At 32.4% G+C, this 12,540-nt stretch overlaps 1 protein-coding gene across 1 annotated transcript in view; it reads left to right on the forward strand.

The window, feature by feature from the left end:
- LOC134236215 (protein unc-13 homolog A-like) overlaps positions 1–12,540 on the forward strand; it is a 116,642-nt gene that overhangs the window by 21,757 nt on the left and 82,345 nt on the right. Inside the window, 1 exon segment of the mRNA XM_062718376.1 lies at positions 7,931–8,048. Coding sequence (XP_062574360.1) covers positions 7,931–8,048 — 118 coding nt within the window.

A 12,540-nucleotide genomic window follows, 5' to 3' on the forward strand; every position in this document is an offset into this window, starting at 1 on the left:
CTGAATTATTTAGTGGAAGATTGGTATATTGTCAGTCAGGTTTGCCTGCGTATAACCTGATAATTGACACGAGAAGTAGGTAGTCGGGGTTTCTGAGAAATAATACGAGACATGACGATATATATATATAAGGGATGGGGATAGCTGATAAATGCATTTATGACACTTGCCGCAAGAGATCAAGTTGCTTTGTCATTGAATGAACTGCAAATGAACTGAAGCCAAATAAACTGTAAAATGTAATATAGGATGATTTTAATTTTTTGCTCTGTTAAGCATTTGCATATCAACTTTTTGAATTACTAACAAAAATGCAGGTCATGCAATTTATAAAAGACAAATTCTGTAAAATGTCATATAAAAAGACATCTATGAAAAAAATGAATATTTTCATCAATGTCTTATTTATTGTGAAAGAAGAGATATCTCAGGAAAATCATAGGTTTAAATATAAGAAGTAAATTGCAAATTAGTTCAGAACTAGTAAATTGTAAGTTCGTACCATGCAGGGCTAGTTAAAATTATGGCAAGTATTGGGACTGCTCTAGTACTCATGAAAATGTCAAGCCCTGAACAGGATACAAACTTAAGGTTGTTTGAAAGCAACAGTTAAATTTTCAAATAATCAATGAAAATGCCATAAATGTCATCAAATACAATTTTAGGAGAAAAAATAAATTGGAATTGTTTTCTTTGATTGCAAATTCAATGAAAAGTGAGAGTGTTTTATGCAGGCAATCAAGTCTGCTGGAAGATGTTAAACTCACTGTCAGTGTCAAGGAATTGGAACAATTTTACCAAGCTGACATGCAACACTAAATAATCAAAGTGACATATAGTTTTTTTTTGTTTGATTTCACAGTGTGATTGACCAATGAACAAATTGAGTTATTTTTCCATTTAATTTACCAAACAGTAAGAAGTAGAAATCAATACTTGGGGGCCTGATTTTAGTCAGCGACAGCTTCTGAGTTGATGATGGGGAAAAGAGGCCGTTTTGGTCACCAAATCAATGATAATATTTATAGTGTTCATATAAAACTTTTCTTTGGAAACCAGTCAGAAATATATTGGCTGAATATATACCTAACAGCAATCTAGACAAAATTTGAGCTTAGTCAGTTAGTGGTTTGTATTTTTGTCCTGCATATCAATAGAATCATGTTCGTTGGAGAACTGTTGGTGATGGCCTATGTTCCTCACGGAACGACAGGCTTAAGTAAGTAAGTACATGTATATCAATAGAAGATATATATCTATGAAGTACAATACTGGTTATATGATACAAGCAGAGAATTGAGGAGATGGAAGGCAATCTCCTTTCCTCAATAGTCAATCAGCAGCCAACATTTTGGGGAAAACAAAAAATTTAAGCTATAAGGCCAAAGTTTTTTTTTTTTTTGGTTTACGATTTTTTGACACAAAAATATGCATTGGGTGGTCGAAAAATAAAAATAAAAATAATTTGGAACCTTGACATATTTTTTTCTCGAGTAGCATTGAAAAGTATTCAAATAAAAATAATAAACACACAAGATTTTTCAACTTCTAAAATTATTTTTTTTTTGTCATTCGGTTTTAAGTCAAGAAAAATGAATCACACGTCAAATGACTCAAGAACAGAAATGGGAGTATCAGGCTCTGTTACTGTTGATGGTTTTCATTCTTCTGACTTACAAGTCTGAGTTTCCATAATAGACACATATATTGCACTGGGACAAATATGGGTAAAATTAAGCAAATTGGCTATTCTCTGGTCAGCCTTTCCACTTACGAAAATTTTTTTGGAAACTCCGAAAGTGATTGCTTTTACAACAAACCTTTACCTTAAGATATGTGTGTCCAGGGACCAACCTAGACCCACCCGATTAAGGAGACTTCACTTCTCAAAGAAATTTAAGAAGTTTTGAAATTTAGGGAGACTTCTTGGTGCCTATACGTGGCACACTTTAATCATTATAAAACTATTTCATTGTTTAAAACTTACATTACAGTTCAAAAAATTTTCTGTATAAACATTGTATTTAAAATGATTAAAAAAGATAAAAAGAATCTTAAAAGATATTTCCCCCAATTACAAGGTATATAAATATCTAGAAAAAATAATAAAACAGCATTGACATTAAATAAAATTTACTACTACTACTATTAAACTGTAAAAGTTTCTTATTCAAGTTAAATTGTCAGATTAATTGTTTATCAAACATTTTTTTTTTCCATTTCTTATTTAGTAGTACAATCTTAAACTTCTAAAATTTCTCTTCTCATTAGATTTCCAGGCTTTTAGCATAGTCATAATTTTGTTAATTTCTCTTCAAACTTGTTTTCATATAATTCTGTTTCTAATAAAAGTTTTGATGCACACCTACATGCCGATTGAACAGCTACTTATGTTTATCGAATCTGTCTTCTGATGTGTAGCTAATAACTTCATAACTTATCAGTAAAAATATGTCTGTATTCACAGCATGAATTAATTATTTGACAATAATAAAGATCTAAAATCTTCTCCAACATCTTTGGCATGACATCGATAGCTGTCCAGCTGTTTTGTGTCTTGTTGTGTATCACTTGTAACGATGGACTTTTTCATACCCGGAAGTGTAAAATCTAGAGGAGTTCCGACGGAGTATTCGATGCATTGGTCATTGGCAATGTGGTTTGACAATCTGCATTTGTAGAGTTCATTGAATGTTTGTGAGAGGTTGGGTTAATGATTAAGATTTGTTGGAAACTTTGGTTTGGTCAAGAAAATTTCGAGCCAGACACATTATTTTTATTTTCGTAAATAGGGAAAAATAGGGTCGGCGGAATCGTAAACCAAGAGAAAAAAAAACTTTGGCCTAATGTGTATGATTGTGACTGTCCAGTTCATTCCAAAACCATGCACATATTATGAGTGCCTGGCTCAATGCTATATCTATTTTGTAGCATTATCAACTAGTTGATATATGATCTGCTAAAACCTGTAAAGAATTTTTAGGTATGCTACCCCTCTTCCACACCGTATACCCCTTTTCCAGAAAAAAAAAATGAATTGGGATGATTTTGCTCACATTTGTCAGTTATGGTAAGCAAGATCAGTTAAAGATTCCAAAAGAATCTTGGAGAATCATGCACTTTTAGATTGTGATATAACATAGAAGTTAAAAAACTCATCAGACATTGAAGTACAGTTAATTCTCGATAAACCGCCACCTTTTGTAATTTAGAAATCATGGCGGTATAACGAATTTGGCGATGATTTGAATTTCCCATATTTTAGGAAACACGAAGTAGAGTTACCGTTCTTAGAAATACCATAAAGCGTTTCTATTCATATAATTACATGTACATGTATACAAAACATATTTCTAAATTTTAAAATACTTCAAGTATTTTTTATGTACAATTTCTTCATGTTATGAAATAAAGACATGTACATGTGCATTTATGTACTTGTAAATCGGCACGTCTGATATTGAAAAAAAACATGCTGGGTCGATCGTCGTGATATATTGCTGACAGTACGTAAAATAGTTTCTTGAATAAATTTATTGTTTATGGCATCATTGTTCGTGAAACGTTCACAATTTATACCGTATAATCATTTTTCAGCAAACTTTGCAGATCGAGATCATCAAAATAATATCGTATTCGGCGTACTTTCACAACTACCGCTTTCGTGGCGAAGCCTGACTAAATGATTTTTTAAACAAAACAACAGAACAAAATCATTGTTACAGTTCATATTAAAATTATTTGTTCATTTAATTCTAATTTAATTATTTAATTGTGTGTACCTTGTCTGGCTTTGTATGCTTTACAACAGGGATAGCGTCAACCAATTAGCCGCGCTTCACTGACCGCACGCACCTGTGGCGGTATATCGAGATAATTGACACTTAAAAATGGACGTTTGTTTTGAAAACAGGGTGGCGGATGGCGGTATGCGAATTTGGCGTTATAAAGAGAATTTTATATAGCAGGAAAAACGTTCTTGGGAAATCATGGCGGTATTGCGAAAATGGCGATGAATCGAATGGCGATAATTCGAGAATTGACTGTAATTAAATTAAATTCCTGACTGAGGATCGGAGTACCTTAAGAACTTCTTTTAATGTTGCTGTAGATTCAGTCTAAATTAATCACCTACAGGTTTTTTGACCAGTATTGTAATTCATCAACTAAAAACAGTGCCATAAAAATGTTCAACAAAGGAGTTTGCTATCTCTTAATGAATTGCTTCCCAAAATGATATGCATGTAATACTCAAGAGTCCCCTTAAGTTTAAGGCTGTCCATCCCAGTTGTTCTTATTGTTGGCATTGTATAAAATAGTGCAAAAAAATTTCTATTAAAACAAAATTAAAGTGTCTCAGAGCAATATTGCTTATTTTTGTCAATGTATAATTGTCATTTTAGTAATAAGTTATTATAACATTAAACATCTTGTAATTATGATCTTGTATTAAAGATGGATCCTTGTACTAATTTAAAATAAAAAAAGAGTCTTAGTATCACAGAGTTTCCGAAAACTATCGGTCCTATCGGCAAAACCGATAGAAAATCGAAATGTCCGATGAAATTCGCTACAGTATCGGTCCGTGTGACCGATTGTGGTGAGGGCTTGTCCTGATTAATTTATTGTACTCCAATCTATTGCAGTATCTTCATAAATGAAAATTTTCAATGCAACAAGCTCCTATTCTTCGTAAATATCCATTATCTTATCCATTTTGCAGTTCTACTTGACTTATTTACTTCCAAAAACGATCGTTTTTTTCCTAATCCGAATTTCCTCCATTACTCTGTTATTGGTAAACACATGCAGTTTATAGGTCATGAAGTGCAATGCCCACCGAGAAAACGTAAAGATAATTTAAAATTTATTTTCATTTTGAATTTCTACTGCTATTTATAAATATGATTCAATTTTACAAGTCAGAATTAAACTTTAAATTTAAAAAAAATTCTAGAAACCTTGAGAATTAAGTTTTCTTTTTCAAGAATTAACTTTTTGATAATTGGTTGTTTTTTTCTCCCAATATTTACTTGGGGCTAGTGTCTTTATTGCTGCCACAAGCCTGTGGTGCTATGCTTGAATTAATTATAGTTGCATTTTATAACCCTGGCCCCGGGATCATGAAGCATCTTAAGCTTAAGTCAAAAAATGTCTTAGATGCTGAAATTTTTTAGAGGTCAAGCAGCCCAAAATGAAAATGCTCTCCGATTTTGTATCATCTGTCTACTGTTGTATGCAAATTATGAGTTTCCTTTAACAAGTTTTAAAGATTTTATAGTAATTTGAAATTTTGACTTAAGTCTAAGCCTGTTTCATGATCCCGGGGCCTGGTATCACAATCAGTGTTTGTGAGCCACAATTTTTTTTACATATATTCAATGCCATTTTCTTTGAATTACATTTGACATGAGAAATACACTGTATATTTTAAAATTTATTCGGACTGATAGAATATGCTTCGGACTGGTAGAACACATTAAGTCATCAGTCCAAATGACTGATAGAAATATTTGGTTTTCGGAAACTCTGGTATCAAGACCAGTTTCTTTTGTAAATGAAGTTTGCAATGCTTTTTTCACACCCGTTCCTTGTAACATTAGAAGCAATGTGTAGATTCTCTATCCAACCAGCATTCAGTGCAGTTTTTAGTTCCCTTTTGGGAATGAAATTATGTAAATGGAGGGTTTTATTGGTAGAAGAAGTGTTCAGTCTGGATAATTCATGAAGGTCATAGCATATGTGTCATTGGTTTTGAGCTTGACCCAGATATTTTATTTGGTTAGGTCTTTATAATCTAAGAATGGTCTGTTGCTTTCTGTCTTTTTGTTCTCCATTAAGTTTGTAAGCTTATATCAAATTCTTCATCACTTTAGCCCTTAATAACCCTCATGCAATCTATATGCCATCTTTTAAAAATTATAAGGATGAGTTAAGGTAAATTTAGGCTTGTCACTGCATGGAGCAGACTTTCAAAAAAGAAGTAATTTATCTTCAAATAGTGTCCATAGCTATTGCCCAATTCAAAATGTGGATATAATGTTTAATATATACGTATATATATATTACATATATATATATATATATATATATATATATATATATATATATATATATATATTAGGGATGTCAAATCGGTCAATTTTTAATACTCGGTTACTCGGACGTTTTTCCGATCGAGTACCCGGGTACTCGGTAAAAGTGTAAATGATTTATGAACAAGTAAATTGATGAATGTAAGCCATTGTAAACACTTGTAGAAATAAAACCACAAGCTCTGATAGGAGGTTTACATGTAAATGCATTTATTTTCTGTTGTAACAATGATGAGAACTTCGTGCCCGACGAAATTTAATACATTTTTTTAAGTTCAATTTATTTATCAGATAAACACAAGAAATAAAATCGTAAGTGGTTCATGGTGATTTTGTTTAAAAAAAATAATCTACTCCGTTATTGTAATGTAACTTTTTGTTGCATTTGACGTCAAGGTATATATACAGTTTGACTTGAACTTGACCAAGTTCTAACAGAGCCGATTTACGATTTTCGTATACTTCTCGATCCTAGATTTTATAGTATCACGTATCACGTAGTTTAGTGCAACGATGGACATAAGTTTTTTAAAGCCTTTGCCTTCAACTATTTGTACATGTATTGGCATGTAATCAAACACAACCATATCAACAGTCGCGCGTGTAATATCACCTGTCTCTTTTTATCCGAGAATTTACGGCTTCTCGGAGAATTGACAAAATTATCTAATTTATTTAATCATAACAGACCTTAAACGATGTGCAGTGAAAACAAATAATAAAAGAAAATCAAAAAATAAGGGTAGAAGACAGCCGAAGGTGAGAAAAGCCAGGTAACAGGTGTTTGGTCACGATAATTACTGTATAAACACTGCCTCGGGCGATAACGGTCATTTAGAGGAGTAGGAAACCCTAATTACTGTATGTACAAGTGCAATGAGTATTTTACGTTTTAAAACAGATTGTTTAATGCATTAATAAATAAGCTTAGAAATATTCAAAAATATACATCCGAGTAACCGAGTACCGATTTTAGTATTCGATACTCGGACGTTCGATCGAGTACCCGGTTAACCGGGTACTCGTTGACATCCCTAATATATATATATATATATATATATATATATATATATATATATATATATATATATATATATATATATATATATTAAAAAAAAATCACATTTCATAAAATCTTTTTGGATGATGCATGTAGGCCTTATTATCAGGAGGACATTCAACTGAAATTGACGTCTTTTACAATTTTTTAAGGAAATAAAGAAAGTGGACAAGTTTATGACATCATGATTGGCATTTAAAAGGTCGTACAAGAAAAACAAGAGGCCATATTGGCCACTGCACTCACCTCAGTAATTATTAACTCTTCTGATCTTCAGCAGCATTTTCTTCCTCAGCTGCATTTTCTTGTGTAAAACTTTGATCACATATTAAGGCTCCACACTAAAAAGATACATTCAAATTTATACAAATTCATAATTATCTCCCCTTAAAAGAGGATGTGGTATATACACAAGTCCACTTCAACCAAAGATGTTTTTGCAAGTTGAGTTGAAATTGGCCAGTGGTTCTGGAAAAGAAGTCAAAATGTGAAAATTTTGCAAAACATGAAAAGAAGAGTCTGAATGATGATGCTGAAACATGTTCAGATTTGTTTTGAAACTCTACCTTCTTCTTGGAAACTGAAACTGATAAATATCTTTAAAACATTTCCCCTCAAAAAGTAAAAAAAAAAAAATCTTAAGCAAGTTTCTAAAACCTCAGAAAATATCTTAGATAAAATGGCCACCATAAATAAAACATCTTAAAAATTAACTGGGTTAATTGAATGTTGAATTATATTGTACTAATTATTTTTGTATTAATTTTGTTTACAGTGAAACAAATTGCCTGGACACTGGTCTGATCATAGAGATTTGGAATAAAGGCATGTTATGGGACAAACTGTTGGGTCTTCATTGGTTACCATTGAGAGACATCCATCACTCAAACTCCGTAAGTACTTCATCTCCCCCATTCAAGGCTTTGCGATTCTTACAGCATCCCAAAAATTGTTTGAACATATGAAAGATACAAAAAAAAAGATTTTGTCATTTCTTCCTTGATTTGTTTGTAGTAATTGATAACGCTAGCTAAGTACACAGTTTTATTTAATTATCAGCTTGTATACTGTTTTCTTATAGGACACATATTAGATCAAGGTTATATACTTTCTTACAGTTACTGATTGAATGGAAATTATCTTTTTAAAATCCTTTGATATTCATAATAACTTGTTAAAAATTGATTTATGTAAAGTTTAGAAATGACCTTGACTTGAATTTATGCTTCTAAAGATCAAGGTCAGTTTAGATTTTAGATATTTTAAAAATACTATTTCAAATAATCAAAATAACTTTCTCTTTAATCTATATGTTAATCTGAAACATACTTTAATTGTCACAAATATCAATATATTTTTTGTTTTCAACTAAATCAACTAAAAAAAATTCATCAAAGAACTGATCAAGGAGGGTATATCAGGGGTCCAACAGGAGTAATGAACCCAATGCACAGATGTGCACACCTGACTTAAAAAAAAACAAAACATATATAACATCATACGTACATACTTAAAGTGTAAATATGCTTTATTTATTCATAGTGAAGCATAGAATTTTTAATCACAAGTTATTCAACATGTTCTACTGTAGAACAATTTCAAAGAGGTACAAGTGGAAAACAATGGCATGTCAATAGATGTACTCAGTAAAATGGTATGTTCCTTGGCATAAAGAAGCTAATGAAAATTAATAAAATTCTGAGCAAGTGAATATTTGTTCAGACTAGTGTAATGAGTGGATACACCTGCCGGAAAAGCATGTGCGGATAAAAAGATTTATCCAAGACTGATATTCCTGATCCCGTCAAAACAACAAATAAATGGAAACTTGAAGCTAGGGTATAAAAGTTTCTTATGTTGACCAAGCTCTAGAAAAATTTCCTTGGCTAAAGTGGAGGGGAGACAGATGTATTGAGGAAGCCCAGTGAAAGGTCATAACTTTGCCGGGAATAATCCGTAAAAACAGCACTTAATTCTCATTAAACACCGAGTACTGTGCTGACATGAACAGCTCCTAGTGAAGAGTTTTCCAGACATGCTGGATTTAATCAGGGGTTCTAACTGTTTTAGTGATGAACCGTAATACCGTATAAATGCAGTCCGTTAATGATTTACCATTGTATGGATCCTTCCACAGATAAAAAAAAAACAACACAATATTTTAAGTCCAATTTTCGTAGAATTTCTAGAGATTCTATGCATAATTGTTTAACATTTGGAATGAATGTTTTAATATGGATAGTTTGATTTTCCAAACTCCTTTTTTTTTTCGCGGATATTTATTTTGGTAATTATTAGCAAGACAAAATTTTCCTGAATTCTGATAATTCTTGTATAATTATAAATTTATAGCCAGGGTGTACTAATCTGACTTCATGAATGAAATATCTTGTTTTTACCAGAGCAGGTTCTTGTTTATTTTGCACTGTCTTTTATCATGTTTATAGTTTATCCCCAATTGACCATTTACAGCTGTACGACTTGTCATCCCTCAGGTGAGCAGTGTGACCCACAGGCCACAGGTTTCTTGAAGGCAGTAGATCTGTACTTAGCATTAATTCACGTTTAATTTTGACTGTAATTGTAAATCAGGATAGGATAATGCGATTTTCTGAGGTAATCCAATCCAGTCAGGTATACATCTATCAATATTTTCTGCCATTTAGAGGACGTTCAGTCTTTGTCTTAGCAATATGTCTTGGGGGAAGTTTTTAGACTATTGATTGTAAAATGATCCCAAACTTGCTTCATATAAAATCAAAGGCATTCAACAGAGTGATAAACTACCTAGAAGGGTGATATAAGATCTGCTGCAGGTTTTGGGGGCCTTTAAGTCCTGGGTGATAAATGTGTGAACCATCCATCAGCAGTGAAACCCGCTCACTTTATCTTCCTATCATTTTGCCACTAAATAGAGATGGGATATGCCTGATATGCAAATGGGTGCAGTATTTATTGCCAGATTATTGTTTCCTTATCAGAATATAGAATAGTTAAATGACAATTGATTCTTAGAAGGGGATTCCCGGGGGACTGTAGATGGAGGAGAATCTCCCATGCTTGGTGACACTTTACTTTTGCTTCACAGACCCAGGCTATACATGTATTGATCCTCTTTAGCCATATTTAGAAGGCACCAGAAAAAAAATATAAGGAAGACAAAACTCTTACGAGGTTTTTTGCCTGCAACCTCTAAATAGATTTTTTTTTCCTTTAGCTGTTCTAGCTCTTAAAGAGTATGTCTAGCCATTGGCAGTAATGATGAATACAGAACTGATGGTGTGGGTCTGAATGCAACTATACCCACTATAGAGTCTGGTTAATTGGAATTAGGTTCCATTTCTGACATATCCAAGCCAATGTCACTGGTAATTAATGAATTGATGAATATTACTAGACCCAAACTTAACCAGTTTAATGGACCATGGGATTGATTCAATCAATCATTTGATTAACTTGTTCGACTGTACTGTATCATAGATTCATCAAAATATTTATATATCTAACGCCACTCCACTCTTTAGTTAACTTGTTTGTAGGGATGGGTATCGCCAAATATTTCGTATCGCGATATATCATGATTTTTTCCCACAATATCACGATAATATCATGATATTTTTAAAAGCAGTTTTTACAATGTTTTTACTTGAAAAGTCATTATTTTTCTAAAAAAATATGCTAGAAAAACAAAATTTTACTTTCTTGAAAATTTTATGTATATAAAGTCAATTATGTTTGGACGGTAAAATGCCGTTCTTTTCACTTTTTACAACATTTTTTATACTTTCTGTAATTGTAATTTGAAAGATTGAACAAATAAATGAATAATTTCTAGACTTAATAATATGTACCTTAAGACCGGTATTTAGGTCTCCGTATCACGATACGTATCGCGCAACAAAAAATCGCGATATACCGGTATACCGATAAAATCGCACATCCCTACTTGTTTGTTTGTTCAACATCCCTTTTGAGAAATTTTCACCCATATTGAGATGCCATGAGGGCTACAAAATTAAAATTCTGCACTCAGGGCCATTAAGCAGTGCAGGATGTTTTTTTTAATTGTGCCAGCACCTACTGTGTCACAGAACTCAGTTTATATGGTGATATCCCAAGGACTAAGTCCTGCAGTGGGATTCAAACCGGCAACAGAAGATCAACTCCTTACTCTTCAACTCTAGAGCAAATAGTACTCGAACCACTGCTCCATGAATACAAACTATTAAGAATATTTTTTTTCTCTATACAACAACAATAGCAGACTTTTAAAGATATACTTAAATTTTTTTTTGATGGGGGATGGGGGGTTAAATTTCTTAAATTTTTATGGGCACCCCTTTCCGGTAAATTTACTTACTCAGTGAACTCTTATGTATAGGAAATAAGAGGAAATATCTTTATAATTAGGCCATTACGCGCAAAGTTCTTTTTTTGTAAAAATTTAAATTTATATCCATAAAAAGTGTCTATCCCATGTTATGAAAACAATATAAAAATGTCATAGTCTGTCCAAAAGTTGACACATTTTTCCACTTTCCATACTGCCCACTTGGTATCAAATTGTTTAAGTAGCATTATAAGGGTCTTCAGCCATCAATGTGTGGGTGTTCACTGAATTATTTAGATATCAACTTTGCCTGTCCAGAAAGAATTTTATTAACTGATTTATTTAGTTCAATGCCTTTGGAATTTTCTTTTCATGTTCCACATTAATTAATGTGGGATGTAGATCGAGTTTGTATTGTTTGTCTTCAGTCTTTCCCAGTCCTTCTGACTTTTCATAATACATTGAGTTCAGCGGTTCATGATATTTTAATCAAGTTCACACACATTGATACATATTTGTGCAAGTTTCATTGTAACCTGAAATATCTTGTGACCTTGACCCAAGGTAATTTTGGCAAGTTCAAGATTACTGACAGAAAAAGTATATGATTTATCTTAGCTGGTCAATGATTTTTTTAGTGGAGAATCATTGGAAGTTCACACTTAACACATACACATTAATTATGACCAGAGGGTCTCTGTCATGATTCAAGGTCATCTGTACAAGTTCAAGGTCACATTTAGACACATATGCTTAATTCCTGTCCTGGCCATATTCTGGTTAGTGAAAAGATTTGGAAGCTATTATATTGTAATTGACACATATTGGTCCTAAAAATGTTTTACTATGTCCTAAAAATGTTTTACATACACATTAATTCAAGGGCACTAAGACAAGTTCGGGATCAATAGCAGAAAAAAATGTATAATTTATGTTGGTTCTGTAACTGTCTAAAGTAGAAACATTGAATCCAGCAATTTACAGAAGATTGTGGTAGTGGTTTCATTCTGTAAGCTCACCCCAGTACATCTATTTGGGGTTTTTTTGACATAAGA

Source organism: Saccostrea cucullata, unplaced genomic scaffold, assembly GCF_032062105.1.
Source record: "Saccostrea cucullata isolate Sc308-1 unplaced genomic scaffold, CSIRO_AGI_Scuc_v1 ctg172, whole genome shotgun sequence".
Classification (NCBI taxonomy): domain Eukaryota; kingdom Metazoa; phylum Mollusca; class Bivalvia; order Ostreida; family Ostreidae; genus Saccostrea; species Saccostrea cuccullata.